General features: G+C 37.9%; 1 protein-coding gene across 4 annotated transcripts in view; it reads left to right on the top strand.

Annotated features, from left to right (window-relative positions):
* Positions 1 to 25257, top strand: part of AMPH (amphiphysin) — a 245485-nt gene that overhangs the window by 84474 nt on the left and 135754 nt on the right. For all 4 annotated transcript variants that reach the window (XM_017519465.2, XM_017519464.2, XM_037735196.1 and 1 more), the window contains exon 2: positions 10272 to 10352. In XM_017519465.2, the coding sequence (XP_017374954.1) occupies positions 10272 to 10352 (81 nt within the window). The remainder of the gene's footprint in view (positions 1 to 10271; positions 10353 to 25257) is intronic.

Below are 25257 nucleotides of genomic sequence, written 5' to 3'. Positions count from 1 at the left end.
TTATTTCCTATACATGTGAGCTTTTTGAATTATTCTTGGAATGGATTGTAGCATCTCGTCACTTCCCTCATTCATTAATGCATTTAATATAATCATTGACACATACTCATTTTATATTTTTATGGGCATTGTAATTTTTCCTTTTTTCTTTAAAAATATTCTTTGAGGCTTTATAGGAGGATATATAGTATTTGGTATTTTTCAAACAGATTTGTCTCTGGATTTTTCTTAATGGAGATTTCTGAGATTGTGTCCCACAGAATACATTTTGGGAAACTTTATTCCAGAAAGACCATCGTAAATCAGAAGGGCAGCTGAAAAAATCAAATTGCAGCCATGCATAGACTTACAACATGTCTGCAAAGTAGAAAGGGGGCAGATATTCTTATTCTAATTATGCTCCTGGTTAACATGGGGTACAGATCAGATAAGCAATGATTCCAAACTCTGCAAAGAGACTGTGCTCAATCCTGCCCATTATCAAAGATTATAGTCCAGGCCCTTAACATGCTGCCTTATTGACTGTCTTTTCCAGCCATACCTCAATTTGCCCACCCCAACCTTTCAGTTCTTCTCTTGAAAGAAAGGAGAAAGATTATTGACAAAGGTGAAACAAAACTTCCAAATGTCTTCCCTATGCTTTCTTAATTAGTTACTGCAGGCTCTTGGGCATGTGAACTCACTGTCAGAATGAGAGGGAAGTTAGCAGCATTTGTTGAAAAAATGTTTTGTGATGCAAAGCTTATGGGCTGCAAGGAGCTCATGAAGATGAGTGTTGGCAAGAGGGCTTTTGGTGATGGAGGTTCAGAACAGGTGTGATCAGGGGGCAGGTACTGCTGAGGACAGGGAGAGCTGGGGTGAGGTCAAGCTATGCACTGTTTGTTCTCTGGGAGTTAATTGCTTGTTCAATTGGAATGATCTTGTCTTGACATCTATGGAATAAGATGAAGTTGTTTTGTTTTGTTTTTTTCCCATACCATTTTCTGCTGCTCCGATGAGACACCCTTGGTGGCCTGATCCATAATATTCTTATAAGGAGGGGATGTCCTCTTTGGCCTTTTGCTCATCAGAGGCTAATTAGGTTTCTCTAAGTGATGACAAAGTAGGGAGAATATATGTTTTGTATAACTTGCTTCCTCTCCTAGGGTATTCGAATTAATACAATAACCTATTTGGGGATGGAGATGATGTTAAATAGTTTCCATTTAACAAAAGTATGGATCAAGCAGTTATTATATTCGAGTTCCTGACAATATGATATGGTTAGTCAGAGTAGAATATAAAATAGAGGAAAATGACTTAATTGTCAAGGGGAAAGTGGAAGAATATGGCCACCAGGCTGTGTTTCTTTCTCTGTTCCTATTTTTAGGGCATTATAGTATAGTAGTTAGAATCTTATCTGTTTCCTCATTAATTAATGAGTAAAAAATATCCATTGTACATGTTCACATTGTACTTTCTGGGTATTGTGATTTCTTCCTTTTTTTCTTTAACAATATTCTTTGAGACTCTGTAGAAGGATATATAGTCTTTGGTATTTTCCAAACAGATTTGTCCTTGGATTTTTTAAAATAGAGATTCCTGAGATTATGTTCCATGGAACTCATTTTGGGAAACACTATTCCAGAAAGATTATAGTAAATCAGAAGGGTACCTGAAAACCAAATCCTAACCTTACATAAGCTTGGTTACATACCAGCTGTATGATGGAGATCAATTACTTAACCTCTCAAATTTTCAGTGTTCTCATCAGTAAAATGAATATAATCATAGTAACCTAACTCACAAGGTTATTGGGAGGATTAAATACATTTTTAGATACAGGACTTTTAGATCTGTGCTTGATATATTATACATTTCCATAGGTGATAGCTAATAAATTAGAGAGTTATAGAATTAGTAAACAGGGGATTTTTTATATGCAGAAGAAAAGCAAGAGCATGTTCTATTCATCTTTTCTGGAGTACTCCTCTTCATCTGTGTCATACACATCATCACAAGTAACCCTCTCTTGCCTTAGGAAACTTACAGCTCCCAGTTGAAATCCTGGGTAGAGTTTTGTGGAATTTTTGTTCTACCTGAGTCAACATCTTCTTTAATATTTGTACGGCAGATCACTGTTTTTTTTATTTTTTGTTTTTAGTTTTTTGAGACAGGGTCTTGATTTCTCACCCAGGCTGAAGTACAGTGATGCTATCATAGCTCACTATAGTCTTGATCTCCTAGGCTCAAGCAATCCTTCTGCCTCAGCCTCCCAAGAAGCTGAGACCAGAGGCACATGCCCCCATGCCTGGCTAATTTTTCTTTTTTAATGTTTGTAGAGATGAGGTCTCGCCATGTTGCTCAGGCTGGTCTCTAACCCCTGGGCTCAGGCAGTCCTCCTGGCTTGGCCTCCCAAAATGTTGGGATTACAGGAGGTCAGTTTTTACATTGCAGACTCATCTTTTATTGGTTCACTGGGTAACTGACGTCATGAAGACTGCCTGAGGAATCTGTGTAAAGCAATCAGCAACAGACCTGTTCTGTGGTGAATTTCCAGAATGTAGAACCCTCTCTGGCTGCTGTAGCCATGTGTGTTTACAGCAGCTCTGATGCAGGATAGGTTGCTGCAAGTGTGGCAGATGTGAGTTTTCTCTCAAATATCTGGCTGATAGTAACTGGAAGATCCCTTTGTCTAGCTAAGGAACATAAGGATTAATTGAAATGATCTAAAGAGGTTGGAGGCTTATTGCATTATTCTGTGCAATAATGACATGAGACAGTGCTCTGTTTGTGAGTGGGGCCACTGGAGAAGGAAATTCTGGTCTTTATCTGAGTCTCATGGGATGACTCACAGGCTTTAGCAGATTCCCACTGGATTTCAGTATAATTATTATACTCTGGGTTGGATACTGAGGATATCAGGCTCATGAAAAAGTAATTATGGGACAAGATGACTCAGTCTGGAGGGAGAGACAGCAGGCGCCAACTCCTGGAGAAGAGGACCACCTTGGATCTAGGACTCAAATCTTTGCCAAGTCAATATTCCTCAAGCTGTGTTTCCCCACCAGGATTTTTTTTTCTTGAAGCCAGAGGACTAAATGTCCTGAAATTGAAAGGATTAGGAAGGAGAGAAGAGCAGCATTCTGGAACATGATACCTTTTCAGGTAGATGTGTGATTGGAAAGCAGCCTTGGTGGGTACTTACTGCGCTGCCCTTTAAAGCCCTTCTCACTTACCTCTGTTCCTGTTTAGGGACCTGAATTTTCTTTTATCCATAATTTTCTAATTCCCAGTTGCCTCTGTCCCACTTAGCATAAACCTACTCGTGTATGAAACATGTGATTTCTGTCTACTGTATGTCATTGTCAACCTTTAAAAGTGTGAAAGCCATTCAAATGGGTCAGAGGCTATGAATATTCTTTTATCTATTCTTGTTTACTTTCCCAAAAGTGTTTTCCGGAATTGGCAGGAAGGCTCATGCCAGCGTCAGAGGCTTTGACAATGCGATGGCTAATGCACTGTATAAATCTGCCAAGGTAATTAGATGTCATAATGCTACAGAAATAAATGCCCCAGAGGAAAAGCTGGAGGACAATGTGAAGACCTCAAAGGACCAAAAGATGCATTTCTAGTGTTTCGTCTTAGTCCTCTCATATTAGGGCAAATTAAATTTACTTCCTTAAGTCCTGAAACACACCCAGAAAGAGGTCAAAGGACTAGGACCATGAAGTTTGGGAAACAGTGTAGGACGTGCCCAGCAGGAAGCTTTAGGACAAGCAGCTACCCTGCCCTTACCTTCCCTGATGTCCTCTCTCCAGTCATAAGTTATGGGACTTTGTAGTGTTAGAGTGAGCACAGGATAAGAACTCTTGGAATGAGCAGATGGGTAGGTGGGTACACAGACTGATGAATGAATGAATCATCTGGACATGGGCACAAGTGGAACATCACTTCTCCATGTCATGTCCAGAAGAGGCCATAGCCATCTGATTTAGTTTACTCCTGGATTAACTACATGGATAATGTATACATTATTTTATGTGCTCTTCTTTTTTTTTTTGTAAGAACAGAAAGTATGAAGGGAGAAGTGTCACCTTGTTAAAGAAGACTAAATTGTATGATTTTCTTCTTGACTTTTAGAGTCTGGCTCAAGGAAGCCCGAGTCACCCAGAGTTGGAAATTTGTCTAATTGGAGCCCTCATCCGATGGATGAATCTCACTAAGGCATCCTGGTGGCCAACCCTGCCACCATTCTTGTCTCAGTAACAAGCCATGCCTGGCCTTCATCTTGAACTGCTTTGTGATCTGCAGCCTTTCCTCTCATCAACTGCCTCATTTCTGATTGTAGGACTAGTTTGTTTGTTTGTTTGTTTGTTTATTTATTGTTTTGCTTGGGGTCACACCTTCTCATAGCTTGACTTTTCTTTGATCTTTTCCCCTGATTAACAGAAGTTATTACTGTGTGGAATGGAATATTGTGAACTTTGTCTTTGACTTAAAATGCCAAACACTTTTTTGAAAGCTGCCAACACAATATTCTACTCCCAATTTAGAATGTTAAGAGAAGGCAATTATTCTCTTACTATAGTAGGATTTAGTTTGTATTGGACTGTGAAGACTTGAAACTTGATCAGAATTTTGGCTTTGTAGTTTGGAGAAACTGCCCAAATCAAAGAGTTCTCAATTTTTAGGGACTTTACTTGGGCGCTTTATACATAGACAGTTGCCCTAGAAGAGAATGTGAGACCTGTATCATTGGGGCAGCCCTTGCCACCCAAGCTGAGCAACTAACTGCCTTAGAAGAGATTGAAAGAGGATTTAAGATGAAATATTCCAAGTTACCATATTCATGCTTTTCCTTCCTATTTAATTTTTTACTTGCCTATATCATCTCATGCCTCTTAGGACTAGATCAGAACTTCTGAGCTTGGGGTGAGGGTCAGAAAAGGAGCACACAGCCCTAATAGAATGTCAGAATCTCACTGAAAGGAAGTGAAATTTGAAAAGCTTATTCAACGTAATATATAATTTTGCATTTGAAAAGCTGTAGCACTGAAAGTAACAACACAAATCTCACTATTTCAAAATACTAAAGTGTCAATGTAGATGAAATTATCTTTGAAGTAAAAGATTCAAGCCTTAAACTAAAATGCACAAGGCACATAACTTTCTTCTTTTTGTCTGTAGGTGGAAGATGTGTCATGTTGATGTCAAAATCTGCATATCAAATACATAAATACATAGTAATCCTCCTGTAATATCAACAGTGCCACACCATTCAGGTTTAATTGGTGTTTTCAACACTGCCAAAGGAGTGGTTAATGAGAGAGGTCATTTAAATTATCAACACACTGTCAAATACTCATGACATAGAGCAAGGCAAAAGATGTTTTTACTTATCTCAGCTCTGGGTTTCACTGTCTTTGGTGCCTTAAGATCTTTTCTATATAACAGATCAATCTTACCACCTCCATTGAGGTTGCTGGAGAAACATCACACAACTGTTTACATGCAGGCAACTGCACATCATGACCTTTGTCTCAGTGGGGCCTTCAGTTTCATTTAAAAGTCATGCCATGCATTTCTGGTTCTCGTTTTTTCCAGTTCCACATCTGAATCACTCCCCTCTCCTCGGGACCTTTCCCATGACCTTGCCCCACTGCTGCTCAGCAGATGATCTGATCTTTTACCCCACGGGAGAGATGGATCTGCCGTGCATGCATTCCTTCCAATTTGGCCAGGGAGGATTTGGCAATCTTCCCTGCCTTCTCAGAAACCCTTCCTGTTTCTGAGGAACAGTGGTACCTCTCCCTGAGCAAGGTGGATCCTTTCTGGTGAATCTGAGATGAAAAGAATCTGGTGAAAAGAAACTTTTCTTACCGTGTGACACCTTCATAGCTCTTGCCTCCTTTCTGTGGTCAGTTCTTTCTGGCCTAGAAACAGGGTCAGGTATTGCTCCTTTGAATCTTCATGCCCCCAAGTTCTGGAAAAAGAACCTGTTTGCTCTTCTGATTCCTCTCCTCCTGTTTGCTCAATCTACTGTGATCTGCTTTCTGACTGCCATTCCACTAATAGCCCTTGGCAAGGTCCCCAGGGACCTTCTGGTTGCTAAATCCAGTGGACACTTTCAGGGCTTTTGGTTTTTGACTTGCTTGAGTTCTCTGTAGCAATTGAAACGGTCTCCTTTGGTTTCTATGAATTTGCTCCTGGTTTGACCATACCTCAGGGTCCCCAGTCTCCTGTCAAGGATTTTCCTCCTCTGCCCATTTTTCAAATAATGATTTTTCTGGACTGTCTTTGGTCCACTTCTTTCCATATATCATATTTTCTCTGGGCCTTCTCATGCACTCTAGTAGCTTTACTACCAGCCTACTATGGTGATTTCCAAAGTGTAACTGTAGCTCAGAGCATCTCTCATAACCTTGGCCATATCATGCTGTTTACTATATCTCTACCTGGATGCCACAGAGCTGTCTCAAACCCTGTATGTCCAAAATGATGTCTAATTTGTTTGAAGGAATCAATGCCTACTCAGTCTCTCCCACAGAAATCTGAAGTCATCCTTCACTCTGTTCTGTTCTTCATCCTTTTCATCTCATAAGCCATTATGTACTGTGTATTATATTTCTTAAAGATTTATCTGTTCTCTAGCTCCAGTTCTGTCATTTATTGCTCGGACTATTAAAAAAAAAAAAACCTCTTAACTGGTCTCATTATTCCTATCTTGCTTTCTTCTAATCTGTCCCTAACATTGTCACCAAGGAGTAGACCTCTCCCTGTGGCTCCCTCCAGAGAAACACTTCATTGGCTCTCCATGGTCTGTACAAGAAAATCAAATTTCTTGCTGCCTAAGCCTTTCTGTAATCTGCCCTCTGCCTATCACGCCACCCTTGTCCACTCCAGTTCCACACCTCCCACCCTGGACTTAAATACTGTTGAATGATCACAGCCTTTAGAATGCAGCCTATTATTCCTGTTGCCCCTTAGCCCAGTGTTTGACATATCATCTTTAGTAAATATGAAGAACATTTCTTCTTTGCTACTGTTCATTGTGATTTGCATTCTTCATTAGGGAAAATGTCTAACATAATACATTTATTGTGGATTATCAGAGTTAGAATGTATTTGAAATGTGACTTAGTCCATTTACCTGGTTGATGAGTAAGTCTCTTCTCTGGGACCCTAACTATTGGTTAAGCTCATATAACTTCTAGAATGATGAGCTTATTAACTCTAGCAATGAACTATTTAATTTCCAGAAAGCTACAATGAAAACTTTTTGTGAAAACAGATTTTCAATGTACCTTTTACCTACTGATATGAGTTTCCTGGCAGAGCAAGTTTGATCCTTCTTTATTGTGAGGGTTCTTCCAGTGTTTGAGGATGGCTGTGCTCTTTCCCCTGGGTCTTCTCTTCTCCCTGTTACTATACCAAATCATATCAAGTGTTGTTCTTATTATATAGTGTCAACTCTCTTTGCCTTTTTGAGAGCTCCTTTAGTTGGTTCCAGACTGTCTGTGTATTTATGTGTTTACCAACTTGTTTACCTCTGAGAATATCTAGGGCCGCTTACCTGGTAACTCTTAGGCTTTGTTAGTGCAGCCTGAGATTACATTAGATACTTTGGCAGCAGCATCACCTTGCTGGCTCATATTGACTATCTGTTAAAGTCATCCCTTACTTCTACTTAAGGGTGGAAACCACCCATCCCTAACATCTGTCTTGTTGCATTTTGGTTGAAAGTTGAATAATAAATCTGGTGCTTGTACGGTTACATTTTTGTCCTAAATTTTATCCTTGTTGAATTTTATCTTGTTAAATAAGGTATTTTGTGAATCCTGATTTTGGTCATGTAACATTTTCAACATCATCCCTGGCTTTTTGTCAGTATAAGCTTATACACTGGTGAAGTTTAGTGGGGTTAGATCACACACTGGGGCCTGTTGGACGGTAGGGGGCTAGGGAAGAGATGAAAATATCTATAATAATAATAGATATTCTTTGTTGAGCACTAACTATATGCTGGTCATCATAGCTTAGTATTTCCATATGTATACTTGGTGGTTCCATACAACACTGTGAAGTAGGCGCTATTCATATGTTTATCTTACATGTGAGCCACTCAATCAGATATAGGTCCCTCATGGTTGCTTCTGGAAGACTTATTTTCAGTTTATATTAATTTGCTTATCAATATCTTTATGATGGCAGTTTTTAACCAGCCACTAACACATCCACTTACTTGTACTAAAATCTAATATATGCATTTCTTATAAAAACTCTATAGTATGATAAACTCTTAAGTATTTATCTTAATGAATTTTCTTGTTACTTTATTGAGAAACTATGGAAAATACAGAAAGTTGTAAAGAAGAAAATAATGATCACCTTTAATCTTATCATCCAGAAATAACCACTATTAACTTTTTAACATATAGTCTTTTTACATATATACATAATTTCATGTGTATATGTAATTTCATTACAGATATATATATATATATATATAAAAGAAACTCATAAGTGACAGGAGAGTATTATATATATAGTAATTATATGTCCTTTTAATATTTATGATACTAGATTCCTATAGCTTTTGAAAAATAATACATTTACAATGAAAAATAACATATTTCATATTACATGTAGTATTGGTCTATGAAATGAAATTGGATGATATGGAATAATTGGTAATGTGTGGATCTGAATACAATTTTATTTTAGAAATATTTCTTTGTTAGTGACAGAGAAAAGGAAAAAATACTAGCACATTTTATGAACAACTATTTTTAGAATAGAATAAAAAATCATTTTTCATTGAGAATAATTACTTTTGCTTCAAAGAAAATTTATGTCTTGCATGGACCCTGAGTTATTGGGTAAATACTTTGATACTTAGGTTTATTTATTAATATAACATTATAAATGAATCTTGGGGAAAATATGTGAGCTATGAAAATATCTAGTAAAAAAGACATGTTTATCGTTTGTTAGGAAAATGAGTTCTTCATGTATTTCTAAAGTATAATATTAGTTATCTTCTTTCCATCCTACTTTTCAAAGGCAGCAAGTACAATTTATTACTTATGTCCTCTGTCCCAAAGAGACTTTATGCTGTGTCTTTAACTTATCTTTTATTTGTTATTTGTGGATCTGTCTTGTCTATTCCACGAGAGTATACATTTTTTTTTTAGGATTAAGTGTTAGGGCCTTGTTTTTTAGTATTTCTGGATGACCAGTGTTTAGCATGGGGCCTTGTGTATCCCATGACTTCTTTGAGTGTTAATTGAGTTGAAGGGAGTATCAGAAGATGGTGAGAGAGAACTTACCATTATCCTGGCTTCTAATACTGTCCCTGTGAAGTAGATCAGGGGTCCCCAACCCCTGGGCCTCAGACTGTTACCAGTTCATGTTCCCAGTGAGGAACCAGGCCACACAGCAGGAGGTGAGCAGTAGGGGAGGGAGCATTACTGCCTGAGCTCCACCACCTCAGATCAGCAGCGGCATTAGGTTCTCATAGGAGTGCAAACCCTACTGTGAACTGTGCATGTGAGGGATCTAGGTTGTATGCTCCTTATGAGAATCTAATGCCTGACGATTGGTCACTGTCTCTGATCACCCCCAGATAGGAACACCTAATTGCAAGAAACCAAGCTCAGGGATCCCACTGATTCTACATTATGGTGAGTTTTATAATTATTTCATTATATATTACAGTGTAATAATAATAGAAATAAAGTGCACAATAAATGTAGTGTGCTTGAATCATCCTGAAACCATTTCCCCCTCCACCCTCTGGTCAGTGGAAAAATTGTCTTCCATGAAACTGGTCCCTGGTGCCAAAAAGGTTGGGGACTGGTGAAGTAGATGAATACTTTAGTCACACAGCTTTGGTGTACCGTTCACAAGCAGTTGAGTACCAATTATGCATTCAGCATTGTGCCAGATGCTCTGGACAAAAAGACAAGTAAGGCATAGCTTCTGTCTCTAAGTCATGCACAGCCTGCTAAAGGAAACAGTTATGTAAAGAAATCAGTGCAGTGTAGCACAACACTTGCTCAAAGCCACACAGCCTGTGAGGGGCAGGACTGGGATTCAGGGGTTTTTTTTTTGTTCAGCTCCAGAGCTGCCAACCCAAGATGCTTCCAGAACAGAAAACCTAGGAGTGCTGATAGTTTTTGCTGTGCTCCTCAGAGTAAAACCGCAGCGTTGCTCCATTAACAGAAAATTCACATCCTTCCTTTGAAAACATTATTAAATTAAACCATTTTGTTTTATTTGCAAATTAGGTCCTCCAGAAGCTGGGGAAAGCTGACGAGACAAAAGATGAACAGTTTGAAGAATATGTCCAGAACTTCAAACGGCAAGAAGTGAGTCCATTTGTTCAGTTTCTGGAGTGGGAAATGGGTTAACTGTGTTTGTGTCTTAGTATATAAGTAAAATGCGTTAAAATTAAAAAAAGAATAGGCAGGGTCAGCACTAACTTGAGAGTAATAATTGCTAATTCTGTAGAATTTCCTATGGAAGACGAGGAAAAGGCCGTAGAGAGTAAGTTTTAGAATCTCGGGAGATAAAAACTTTGCTGCTCTGGACTGCTTTCGTTTTTTATTATATTTTGTTTTTTGAGACAGAGTCTCACTCAGATTGCCCAGGTTGGAGTGCAGTGACAATTTTGGCTCACTGCAGCCTCGACATCCTTGGGCTCAGGTGGGAGGAACCTCCCACCTCAGCCTCCCGAGTAGCTGGGATTACAGGTGTACGACATCACACGTGGCTAATTTTTTGTGTTTTTAGTAGAAATTGGGTTTTTCCATGTTGCCCAGGATGGTCTTGAACTCCTGGACTCAAGTGATCCACTCACCGAGGCCTCCCAAAGTGTTGGGATTACAGACGTGAGCTACCAGGCCCGGTCTTGGACCATTTTAATACAGATGACTGATGTATAAAAATACTGGTGTTTCTGATGGTTTATACTTCACTGAACATTAGAAAAGCAATAGTTTAACACTTCTAGTAAAATGACCTTAATTGTTGCATGCTTCAAGAGCATGCATTTGCAACAGAGATTATAGAATATCTTCCATAAGGGGGTGAAAATTGGTTCTTGGTGTGTGAAGAAAACTTACTCTTTTAGTGTATAAAGCATAGATAAACATACATCAGATAAATAGATATATAGGATATTTATGGTATTAAAATTTTACTGGGGGTGTAATTAGAAAAAAAATCTTAAAAGATTCCTTGGGGAAGTGACAATGTAAAAAAGGTTGAGAAACAGTTTGCGATGTTTGTTCCTTTAGTTGTGTGTTTAACAGACATGTGGATAAAGAAACTACTTTTAAATGATATGTCTTGATCTCTACAGCTTGTAAAATTGGCTAGAATATCTCTCTGTAGATAACATGCATGAGGGCTGGGGAGGGGAAGATCGGAGTGGGGCCCTCTGAGCTTAGAAGCCTCAAATCTAGAGATCTCCTTGGTGAGAAGAAGGCTCTAGGAAATAGGGTTTGGACATTATAATATCTAATTGTGTGGGGAACAATATAAGGACATGGATTTATTTTCCTGCTGTCATTGGAGCTACCAGTGTCCACAGAGGGAATTTTGGTCTCAGGAATGACACCAATAATGAGAAATCATCACAGGTTTTATTTTACCCCCTTTGTCACTGACCTTAGAGGTTTATTCCTTCCATTTGTGTATCAGGGTTCCTGCTGTTTGTCTCACCAAGACATTCTATTTCTTTTTCTCACCAAGAGGGGTTATAAATTTCAGCAGATACAGAGGCAGGTAGACCAGTTTGCCAAAGGACATTTCTGAATGTCTCTAGTTTCATCTCAAGACTGAGGGTTGGCATGTGTGACAAGTAGTCAGTTTACCACGAATGATAGCAAACATGTTCTATCTAAACATGAGCAAAGGGAGAGGGAAGCTAGAGAACAAAACAGTAACAGGGAGAAAAATTGATCATAGCTAAACGAACAAATATTACAGAGAACTTTGGCTTAATAAAGGTAGAAAAGAGAATTCCTAGAGAAATGTTGGACCCGGACCCACAGAATAAATAGTCTCCCAGTCTCCTCCAGGGGAAAGAGGGTCTACAAGTCAACTTCTTTTCTCAGTTGGTGAGTTTTCACACATCTTCTGCATGTGGGTAGCTCTCAAATAGATGATCGTCTTGGATTGCAGGAACTTCTCACACACAAAGTTGTCCATCAGTGCCCTGTAACTTTGCAGGCAATCCCAAATGTCTGCTCTAGAAGATTGGATTTAGACTGAAGAAGCCATTCATGCTTACAGTTTTCCCTACCTAAGGATTTACACCATACCCTTTGAAACCTTTTCTTCCTGTCTGGCATATCCCCATGGAGCTAATTAGTTATTTGCTCTTGGAGTTTTTCTCTGTCACTTTTATGGCACTTTGATGTTGTTAGCGCCCCAGAAGGTTAACTTTGGAAGCATCAGGTTTAGTAACGTAGTCATGCCAGAAGCACTTTGCACTTTCTGATTACAGTGAATTTTCATTGTTTTTTTTTTTTTTCCAGCTCTCTTTACTGTCCTGGGTGAGGATTGCTTTTTATTGAAGGTTACTAGAAGGTACTAGGGAAAAGTCCAGTTGATTAAACTATCAACTACATTGGCAGAGTGATACTAGGAGCAGCAGCATGGGGTGACTTTAAACTGCTGTCCCGCCATCTATTTTGGTCACTGTGTACAGTATTCATTTTCAAATGTTATGGGGCATGGTATATTATCACCTGGGAAGACGACCACCTTAGTTCTCTCAAGAATATTAGCAGATTTTAAAACCTGTGTGAAACTGCAAAACTTGGGGGAATCTGAATAAGCAATTCTGTTTTATAAGAGTAAGGCAAATAGACTGTAAATGTAGGAAATGTTATTTCTCAGGGAGTCTCTTGACCCCATTTGGTTCACTTTGAAAATATTTTTGCATCAGGAACATCTTGCATTTTCATATCCTCATTTTAATCAGAAAGAGAAAGTTTATAATCATTATAGTGGAGTGAGGAAGGAAAGTCTCACTTTACCCTTCTCTGTATATTAGAGAGAGACAAGGAGAAAGGGAAGGAGGATAGAAGGAAAAGAAGAGGGGGATTTATTAATTTTTTTGAAACATATTAAAAGTTGAGAAGTGTAGCTGAAGACTGAATTTATTAATGCTCTGCAGAGAGAAAAATCCTCTTATTCCCAGTATGTATTGGTGACCGATTTGCATGTGTTGTGTATGCTGAAAAAGATGTGGTGCTTACGTAGCAACATTAACCTAGAAGGAAGCATCTGCCAAGATTATGGTTACATCTGCAAGGTCTATTATTCTTAGTATTAACGTAATGGTGAATCAGTACTCTGAAGACAGAAAGCATTACCTAAAGGCTACAGACTCAAAAGGCATTATCTAACCTAGGAAATGGATTCCACAGTTTGTTCTATGAATATGTATATTTTATGGCCCCAAAGATACTATTGATAGCATAAAAAGAAACCATATTTGGATTTGTGCTTTGTATTATAGTCATCTGACCACACTCAAGTAGTGCTTAATAAAGAATTAGACCATTCTGGGATGTTCTAGAATGTATTCAAACATTTATAGGGGCCCGGTTATCTTGCCTTTAGATTCCTTTCATAAAATCTTAAGATCCTTGTAGTTATTGATATAGTCATTCCCTGCTTGTTCATGTTGGAAACAAAAGTGGCAGAAAGGTCTGAGTTTGAACTCTGTCTTGGGACTTTGCTTTATTTTATTCCAACCCTAAGTTTTCCTTTTGATCTCAAACTTCTTTTCCCAAAACATAGTTTGTGTGAGACTGAGAGCAATGACAAAGGGTCTGTATATACTTTCTTTTGTCCATTGGACTCCCAATTGCTGTAGGTTTTGTGGTCCACTTTTCATAAACTACTTAATTAAAACAAGGAGAGCCTGGTGCCGTGGTGCGTGCCTGTAGTTCCAGCTACTCAGAAGGCTGAGGCTAGAAGACCACTTGAGCCCAGGAGTCCTGGGCTGTATTGTGCTATGCTAACGGGGTTTCTGCACAAATTTCAGCATCAATATGGTGACTTCCTGGGAGCAGGGAACCACCAGGTTGCCTAAGTAGGGGTGAACCTGCCCAGGTTGAAAATGGAGCAGGTCAAAACTCCTATACTAAATAGTGGGATTGCACCTGTGAATAGCCACTACACTGCAGCTTGGCAACACAGTGAGACCTCATTTATAAAAAATAAATAAAAATGAAAAATAAAAGAAGGAGGAAGGGAGAAATTAGGAGTAGAGCATCAGGTAATAGAGTGAACTCTTCTACAAAGAACTTGGAATTTTCCATGACAATGCATGCTAAGGAGAGCAAGGATTGTAGAAATCCAGCAGCAAGAACAAAATCTGACTGAATTTCCTCCTCGCAGGACGTTTTTTCCCTTTCTATTTTCCCCCTCTTGTCAAAGCTGCTAACAAGTAGCAAAATTGACTGGTGTGAACATCAGCTGCTTTCAGTTCTGCTGGTTTTCTGCTGACAGATTTCTTAATGAGCAGAAAAAAAGTCCCACTGTGGAAGGAAGGTCCTTGGCTTCTCTCTCACTCCTTCCTGCTAATAAACTCTTCCAGTAAGATGCTGCACCTGTGGCAAACGTGCTAATTAAAAGAAGATAACCTGAGGGCTGGTTGAGCTCAGATAACCAGCTATTTGGTCACATTTTAGTGAGTGCAGGTGTGAGCACCCTCATCCAGATCCCATCTGAGAACAATAGTTCAAATAAGGGAAGGTGAGCCTGGATTCTCCTTCTGGCATCTGCATAGGCTTCCATTTCCTCGTTGAAATACCATAGCAGTGTTGTGCAGCCCCTCTATGGCCCATGACTGAGTGATGGGCTAACTTTTGTGTAATATGAATCAATAAGAGAAGAAACCCTGGGACCTTGAAATCCTTTCCAGTAGCGAGAATTCCGACCAGCCTTGCGTGAGTAGGATGCTCTAGCAACTATTTAAAACTGGGCCACGTCCTCTCCTTACACTGAACTCACCCCTCCTGGGCACAGGGATCCTGTTTTGCCTTGTATGTTTATTTTCATGGGAGCTAGTACTTTGCCGGTAAACTTAACAAATACTTGTTAAACTCGAAGCTGAACTAGTGGCAGAAATTATCACTTTAAATGCATTCCTAGAGTACGTTTTTATTTCTGGGATGGAAGAGATACTGGATATGGTATGTGTTTTTATAAGCAGTTTCATGACATTTTAAGAACTTAGTGTAGGTGCATATAAATGATTAGAGAAAAATTTTTGAAGTTTTAAGAAAGAATGTAAAATAGAAGTATACTGCCATAGTATACATGTTAAGGTGTGGATAAAATTTTAATTTATGATAGATTATACTTCAGAAGCTTTTTGCAATTTGCTTGAGCAGATAGGGCTAGAAAATACCTTAGAACATTTATTTTTGCCACAGACAGCCATGATGTGACTATATTAGTGTATCTACCTTTCATTAAATATTAATCTTGACCTTCTCATAAGATAGCCATTGCCTTGATTAAATGTGATCCCATTAGATCTGTTTCAAATAATGATCCAATTCTAAATGGCAGTGTGGAGAGCCTGAGTTGGCTTACACAGCATTTTGTCAGGTTACTAGACCTTCTGGATTCTGAATAAGAACTTTAGTTGGCAAGTTTTGTGCCCTTCAGAGCAGTGTTTTTCAAACATTAGCTGCATTGAAGCCACTTAGAAGTCACCAGGTCCTACCCAGCAGTCTGTGCTGTACCAGTGCCTTCTAGGTGACTTCAACACAGGTGAGGTCTGAAGGAAGGCCCAAGAATCTGCATTTCTGAGACATTCCCAAGTGATGCCAGTAATGCTGGTCCGTGGACAACACATTGAGGACCAATGTATTGTATGTACTCATGCAAGTTTTTACAAGTGCTTCCTCTGGTTTGTCCCTGAAACTTCTAATTCTGTTTGATGTCTATTTTTAGTGTCTTTATTTTAAATATGGTTAAAGATTTGGTGGTCATGCTCTGGATTATCTGTGATCTGCATAGATCAAATCAGCTAAGATGATCTGATATTTAACAGACATGATTTTTGAGTGCAGTGATGGAGCTCGCTTCCTTCCAAGGGAAGTTGGTTACCCTGTTAAGAAATGAATGACCCTGCTCACGCCTTAATGAGAATGAGTTTAATGAGGCTCTTTAGAGATAGTCTAGTTTAATAGGGGAAAGTATAGAAGGTATTTAAAACTCTGGAGGTAGGGTTCTGGGGAAAAAAAAAAGATTATCTGGGAAGTGAGGTTCAGTGAATACAAGGCCTTGGAAATGAAGGTGTCTTGCCCCCAAGCAGTCAAAGCAATGCTGGAAGGGAAATTTATAGCATTGAAAGCTTACATTAGAAACAAGGAAAGGTCTTGAATCAATAATCTAATTTCGTAACTCAAGAAATTTGAAAGGGAAGAAAATAATCCCAAAGCAAGTAGAAGGAAGGAAATAATAATAAAAAAAGAACAGAAATCAATGAAACTGAAAATAGGAAAACAATAGAGAAAATAAATGAAACAAAAGGCTGATTCCTTGAAAAAAATCAATAAAATTAATAAACCTCTAGCAGGACTGACAACAAGAAAAAGACACAAATTACCCACATCAGAAAGGAAATGAAACAAAGGATAGTAGTATGGCTCCTGTAGCCATCTAAAGGATAATAAGGGAATACTATGAGCAATTTTATACTTACAGATTTGACAACTGCAAGGGATCAATTTCTTTACAATCACAAACTACCAAAACTTAATCAAGGCGAAATACACAATTTGCATAGTTTAAGAACTATTAAAGAAAGTGAATTTGTGATTTAAAAATCTGAAAAAAATCTCCACACCCTCTAATAGTTTCACCGAGTAATTCTGACATTTAAAGAATTAATTGCAATTTTACAGAAAATAGAAGAGGAGGGAACACTTCTTTACTGATTTTATATGGGCTGTACTACCTTGATACCAAAACCAGACAACAATAGTATGAAGAAAAGAAAACTGCAGACCAGTATGTCTCATGAAGTTACATGTAAGAATCCTTCAAATATCAGCAAATGAAGTCTAACAATGTGTAAAAAGAATTATACACCTTGACCAAATAGGGTTTATTCAGGATATGCGAGGCTGGTTTAACATTCCAAAATCAATCAATGTAATTTGCCATATAAACAGGGTAAGGAAAAATAATCATGTGATTATATCAATTGATATAGAAAAAATTTGTGACAAAATTCAACACCTACTCCACAATAAAAATGCTCATCAAGTTACAAATAGAAGAGAATTACCTCATCTTGGTAAAGAACATCTACAAAGACACCTACAGCTAATATCATAATTAATAGTCATAGACAGAATGCTTTTCTCCTAAGATTGGGAACAAGGCAAGGATGTCTATTCTCGCCAATGCTATGCAAGTAGAAGTGGAAGTTCTAGCCAGTACAATAAGGAACATGAAATAAAAGGCATACAACTCATAAAGAAATGAAACTCGTTTTATCTGCAGGTGACATAATTATATACATAGAAAATCCCAAGACTTCAACCAAAAAAACCACTCTAACAAATAAATGAGTTCAGTGAGGCCACAAGTTATAAGATCAAGACATAAATATCAATCACATTTCTATATACTAACAATGAACATTTGGAAATCAAAATTCAAAACATTTATAATCATTCCAAAGAAATGAAATATGTACGTATATACTTATACAGGATCTATATGCTTAAAATTATAAAATACTACTAAAATAAATCAAAAGAACTAAATACTTGGAAAAATGTACTGTATTTATGGATTTGAAGACTCAACACAGTACACATGTCAGTTCTCACCAAATTAACCTATAGGTTTAATGCAATTTTCTGCAATTTCTATAGCATGTTTTTTTATGACCATAGATAAGCTTATTCTATAATTTATATGGAAATGCATAGACCCTATCATAATTAAAACAATGACAAAGTAGAGGAAAAATTCTACTCAGTATTAAGGCCTACTACATAACTGAAATAATCAAGACATTGTATTGGCAGAGGGATAGACATGTAGACTAATAGAACAGAATAGGTAACCAAGAAAGAGACCCACACAAATATGTTCAACTGATTTTTGACAGAGGTTTAAAAGCAATTCAATGTAAGAAAGATTATCTTTTCAACAAATGATACGGTAGTAATTGGGCATCCATAGGCCAAAAAGATGAACTTTGACCTAAAACTAACCACCCTTATCCCAAATTAACCGAAAATAGATCAAGAACTTAAATATAAAACATAGAGCTTTGAAAGTTTTGGGACAAAATAGAAATATTTTGGGATCTAGGGCTTCACAAAGAGTTCTTAGGTTTTCTACCAAAAGCACAGTCCAAAAGAGGAAAATATGATAAATTGGACCTCATCCAAATTAAAAACTTCCTTTGCAAAAGAACTGTTATGAGAATGAAAAGACAAACTACAGATGGGGAAAAAATATTTGCAAACTACATATCCAAGAAAGGATTAGTATCCAGAATACATAAAAGAAACCCTTAAAACCCCATAGTAAAAAAATTTAATCAGTTTCATTAGAAAATGGGCAAAAAACATGAAGAAAGGTCAGGCGCGGTGGTTCATGCTGTCATCCTAGAACTTTGGTAGGCTGAAGCAGGCAGATCACTTGAGGTCAGGCGTTCGAAACCAACCTGGTTAATATGGCGAAACTCCATCTCTATGGAAAAAAAAAAAAATAGCTGGGTGTGGTGATGGGTGCCTGTAGTCCCAGCTACTCAGGAGGCTAAGGGAGGAGAATTGCTTGAACCCTAGAGGCAGAGGTTGCAGTGAGCCGAGATCATACCACCAAGGTCCAGCCTGAGTGACAGAGCGAGACTCTGTCTCGAAAAAAAAAAAAAAAAACATGAATAGATATTTTATTGTAGTGGATATGTGGATGGCAAAGAAGAATATGAAAAGATTTTTTAACACGTTTAGCCATCAGAGAAATGTAAATTTAAACCACACAAGAAATCACCATACACCACTCAGGATGGCTAAAATAAAAGCTAGTGACAATGCTAAATGCGGGCAAGGATTTGGAGAAACTGAATCACTCATACATTGTGTGAAATGACTCATAGCCACTGTGGGAAACAGTTTGGCTATTTCTTAAAAAATTAGACATGTATACCATACAATCCAACAACTGTACTCTTGCACATTTATCCCATAGAAATGAAAACTTACATTCTTACAAAAAGCTGTACACAAATGCTTATAACAGCTTTATTTATAGTAGCTCCAAATTGGCAACACCCCAGATATCCTTCAAGGGGGGTGAATATTTAAACAAGCCATAGTATATCGATACTGTGGAATACTAGTATGCAATAGAAAGGAAACAACTATGTATGGCCACACTCCAAAGCCTGGTTGAATCTCCAGGGAATTATTCTGAGTAAAAATCCAATTCTAAAAGGTTTTATGCTATAGGATTCCACTTACGTAACTCTTTTGGCATGATGGAATTGCAGAAATAGGGTAAAGTTTGGTGGTTGCCAAGAGTGAGTGATGGGAGCTGGGGGTGGATGTGGTTATAAAAAGTCAATACAAGGGATTCTTGTCTGACTGGAAAGTTCTATGTCCTGACTGTGGTGATGGATACATGAGCCTGCACATGTGGTAAAATTGCATAAAACAAAACACACACACATGCACAAATGAATACAGGTAAAACTGGGAGAAGCTGAATAAGGTGGGTAGATTGCATCTATGTTGTGACATCGTGCAATAGTTTTACAAAGTGTTGCCGTCAAGGAAGACTGACTACACAATGCAAGGGCTCTCTGTCTCTCTCTCTCTCTCTGTCTCTCTCTCTCTCTCTGTGTGTGTGTGTGTGTGTGTGTGTGTGTAAAACTGCAAGTGATTCCATAATTACATCATTAAAAACTTCAACTAAAAATTTTCCCCTTTCACAGGCTTATGTAGAAAAAGCATACTGCCTCGCTGCCTCTGTCAGAATAAACACACTTGAAGGCAGAAGCCACAGACTCATGTTCTTGCCGAGATGGGTCAGGGAACATACAAGTTAAGTAGGCAAGATATAAAACAGTGAGGAGTGGTGAGGACTGTGCTGAATTATAGAATACATGGGACCTAAAGAAGCAGCTGTCAACTCCAGTGCACACGAGTCACAGGAGAATGTGGGCCCCATCTCCCCACATCAGATTTTCAACAAAAGATTAAATTCATATTTTAGTAAAGTTTCCCAATTTTATTTTGTGTATTTTAAATTTTGAAATGATTTTAACCTTACAAAAAGCTTTAATAATAGTATACAGAACTGCTGTATATCATTCACCTAGACTTCCTAATTACTTTATTATTCTGTCTCTATGTGCATGCATCTATGCCTCCATCCATCCATCCATCCATCCATCCACCCATCCACCCATCCATCCATCTGTATCCAAAAACAACAGTATCCTACACAGCCATAGTTCCTTTTGTCAAAGTCAATGAATTACCATTGATCCCATATTACCATCTAATTCACAGATCCCCAGCTTTTGCCTATAACAAGAACTTTAGCTGTGCAAAAGACTCTCTGAATGGGGTAGAAAAGACAAGTTACAGGCCCAGAGAAAATGTTTGCAGCATGTGCCCTAATTGTGTTTTTTAAATGCCTGTATCCAACCCAGAGTCACATGTTGCCTGTAGTTTTCAGTTTCATTAGTTTCTTTAACTCTCTTGGAAGAGTTTTTTAATGTTTCCTTGCCTTTCATGATCTTGACACTTTTGAGAAGTACTGCCCAGTGTTTATTTATAGAATATCCCTCACTCTGGGTTTGCCTGATACTTTTCTCATAATTAGCTTCACATTCATAATTAGCTTCTGGGAAGATTAGTACAGAAGTAAGTGATGCCCAGTATATGCTGTCAGAACCCATATCATGTTAATTTGTGCTACTGTTAGTGATGTTAACATCTATCACTTTGTGATGGCAGAGCTCAACAGATGGTATGCTAGTATCTCTAGTACAGAGTTAACACAGAAATATTGTCTCTTAAAATTAATAAATATTTAATAAGTAATATTTCCTAATAAATATTTTGTGGGGATATGCTTTGAGACTGCAAATGTCCTGTTTCTCATCAAACCTTCACCTATTAGTTTTACCCACTGGCACGTCTTGTCTAAAGCAGCGATTACTCTTATGCTTGCTATATGACAAATTATTTAGAATTCCTTCTGAACTTATTAATTAGCATTCTACTTGTTGGTAAAATTTTTGAGTATTGTTTCATTGTACAATCATTTTGCAAAATGTTCACTCTGCCCTCACTCCTGGTAAAAAATTTTTCTTCTTAATTAATTAATTATATTAGCAAGTACTTATGGATTCCTATGTTATTCAGTGGGTTACAGTACATTACTGTTAGCTGTTTTGGAGTTTAGTTGCCCCAAATTTAGCCAGTGGAAACTCCTAGGAATTGACTCCTTTGTCCTTTGACGGATCTGCATCATTCTCTGACAACATTTTTACCTTTTTGGTACAAGATGTTTTAGGATCTTGTTGTGCTTTTCCTTGCCCAAATAGCTTGGAATCAGAAACTTTTTCTTTCCAAGAAATCCTGTTTTTGTTTTTGGTGGAGATTGGTATTTAGAAACTAAGATCGGGGTTCTAGGTGTATTCTTTGCTTCTAGGCCTTCTAAGTTAACAGAATATATATGTGTGTACACACACAAAACACACGTGTATATACAAGTATTTATACACGCAGACATCTATATTATCTATCAACACGTGTATATACAAGTATTTATACACGCAGACATCTATATTATCTGTCTATTTGAAACCATGACCCTTCCAACTGCAATTCAGCGTCTTCTGCTTTATTTGGGCCTTCCCCCTTTCTAAATTTGTACCTCTCTCTTAAAGAGTAAGAAACCTGGCCTTATGTATGTATGCCGTGTCTTTTATGTAACCAGTCTTCTGACCATGCAGGCTATCCCTGTCTCCTGTGCTGCACCAGTCCAGCATCCCCTGCTTTCTGGCTCTCTAAATGTGGGCTGATTCCCCACATTTAGATTCCCACTTACACTTTCCCCTTCCTTCCGCTCCGGAGGCCTGCTGACCAAGAATCCTCACCTACTCAGCACCCAGCTGAGTTCCCCTTGCTGATGGTATGCCTGCTGCATTCTCTCTGCCCTCACTCCTTGCACTATGCCTTATGCGAGTCTCCCTGCTATACCCACTCACTCTGCCTGTGCATCACAGGAAGTATCCCACTTATTTAAAATACTGGCACCTAAATCAATTTCATAATGGAGTTTGTAAAAAGAAAAAAGTCAATGTCTATAGAATAAATTTGACCCATGGGCTATAACAATACTAAACATACGAACATTATTACGCATAAGTGTAGTAAATGATAAGCATTATTAAATGATTAGCCTTGAGGAAAAGGTAACAGTTAATATACGGCCATTAACTTAGCAAGCAGTTTGCTTTTTAGAATTTAGGATGGCAGTTATCAATTTAAAATATATGGTTTGTTTGTATTTACTCTAAAAGAATTAAAATGTGGTTCTTGGGTTTTGGAAGTACAAGACCCTTGCTTGAGGTCTTTTGATCCCAGCCAGCTCATTGTAACCAGTGTTAATTCATCTTTTCAGGAATTTCTTATGATACTGCAGTAATAAATTTCACAGGGTGGTAGATTTGGCTTTAATTATCCCTGTTCTACTGTGGCCACTGAGGGAAATCTCAGCAGAATTTTCAACACTGGGATGAAGGCTCACTCATGCCATGGCAGTACAAATTACAGGTTTATTATATAGGGAGAATGTTTCTTCTGTTGTTGATTTTTAATACTTTTATATAAAACAGATGTTATTCCAGTCATGTGTTTGAGAAAAGGAGAGTAGAAAAATATTATATTTAAGTCAATAGTGACATCAAAGGGCTCTTTATTATCACTGTGGTCAAAGTATTTGAAATGCAGTGTCTGTCACAGCAATCATGACATTCATTTAATGGTATGTTATTCTGTGTGGGATTAAGTGGTTGGTTGTCTTTATGTTTAGTTTACCACTCATTGCTAGATATCTTTTAGCAGAGCATCATAAGCCTAAAATTGGATCAGGCTTATCATTGGGTCCTTTATGTAACGTGCAAGGATGTTAAATGGAGAGAAAAGGAAGTGGGAAGTGTCTTGGTGCTGGATAAAGACTCATCAAGGTCTTAAATAGACATGGCAAACCATGGAGACAGAATTCTAGTGACATTTCAGCAAAGAGCATATATGAGAAGCTCCTGCTTAATGTCCTGGTCTCATATGGAATCCCTCCAATAGAGAATGAAAAGTCTGTAGATCAAGAAAGCAACATAGAAATAGAGTGGGTGATATTTCCTTTCCTTTAATGAAATATGAAAAAGTAAGAGATGATGCATGGAGGGGTATGTTCTTCTACTCAGTCTGCAGTTTTCCTAAAATCTCTCTACCTTTTTCCATATGTTAAAAAATGTATCTGACTCCACACATACTTTTTATTTTTTTTTTGAGATGGAGTCTCACTCTGCTACCTAGGCTGGAGTGAAGTGATGCGAACTCTGCTCACTGCAACCTCTGCCCCGCTGGGTTCAAGCCATTCTCCTGCTTCAGCTTCCTGAGTAGTTGGAATTATAAGTGCCTGCCACCATGCCCAGCCAACTTTGGTATTTTTAGTAGAGACAGGGCTTTGCCATGTTGGCCAGGCTGGTCTTGATCTCCTGACCTCAGGTAATCCACCTGCCTCAGCCTCCCAAAGTGCTGGGATTACAGGTGTGAGCCACTGCACCCAGCCCACACAAACATTTTAACACAGAAAAATCTCTGACCTCTTGTCTGGGGTAGTTTCCATAAGATACCATCTTAAGAATATGTATTTACACAACTTGGAGCGAATTCTACTTGTTTGGATTTTTTTTTTTTATTCTGTGCCCACTGTATAGGACACAAATTATTGGTACCTAGAGTTTGCTTTGGGCTTTCTCTCACATTCATAGCACTAAATCTTTCTTTGGCCACCCCTGTGGATTTGATCACACTTCCCCTTTTTGTTATTGGCAGAGGTCAATAGCCTATCAGACAAATAAATATCTTTTCTTTTTAGGTATCCCGTTAAGGAGGTTGATTTGAATCAATCAATGCTCCGATGTAATTAGAGGCAGAAAGGAAGTTGGTACAGTGAATAGTTAGTGGTCTCTGTCTGACGGTGTAATTTTGGGACTGAACTGCTGGCTTCCAAACCCTTTCCACTTCCCTCACTGCAGCTGCTTCCTTATGATTTGATTGCCCTTCCCAGATCTGCCATCTCCTTATGCTCAAGTCCCATCATTCTTTAAGGTCAGCTCACAAGGAATATTCTAGTGGTATTTTCCCCATCCCCTCAGTCAGGAGTATCTCTTCCTCTGTGTACTTCAGTAATACGTTATTTGTTATCCAGTTTTCTGACATGACAGTAATTTAGCTGTGTATCTATATTCTCATTAAATTGTAAACTATTTAAAGGAAGACTCAATGTTTAGTTATTTTACAAACTTTCAGTAGCTTCTAGTACTTGTTAGGTGCCTAATAAGTACATCCCAGTTTTGACTTGCCTCCTTGTCATGCTTATTCTCTGTATTTACCCTTTGCTTTGTGTATTATGTGTTGCCTCACCCATTTAATATCAAAGCTTCTCTTTTTAAAAACTCTATGTAAACTTTATTTATGACTATACATGCAAAACATTTATAAATAAAACATTGGAAGATTGAAGTCATCACTATATTAAAAGGCTAATATACTATGACTAGGGAGAGTTTATTCCTGGAATGTAGATGGTTGATTCCCAGATGAACACACTTTTTTTTGATAAGATGATATCTTACAGAATTTAGGCCATATAAATCATAATTCCAACAGAGTGTTTTATAGATATGGTTAAGCTGATTCTAAGATCATATACATATATATATATACATACACACATACAGAGAGAGAGAGACAGAGAGAGAGAGAAGCAAAGGAGTTACAATAGCCAAGATGATTTATGTTTTTGTATTTCTATATGTTTTTTTATTTTTTAACTTCATAGATTCAGAGGGTTCATGGGCACAATTTTATTCTATTTATGGCTATGTAGTATTCTGTGGTATATATGTACCATATTTTCTTTATTTCACAAATGATAGGTACCTAGGTTGATTTCATGTCTTTGCTATTG

Source organism: Cebus imitator, unplaced genomic scaffold, assembly GCF_001604975.1.
Source record: "Cebus imitator isolate Cc_AM_T3 unplaced genomic scaffold, Cebus_imitator-1.0 Scaffold749, whole genome shotgun sequence".
Lineage (NCBI taxonomy): Eukaryota > Metazoa > Chordata > Mammalia > Primates > Cebidae > Cebus > Cebus imitator.
This window is presented reverse-complemented; position numbering and strand designations above follow the sequence as displayed.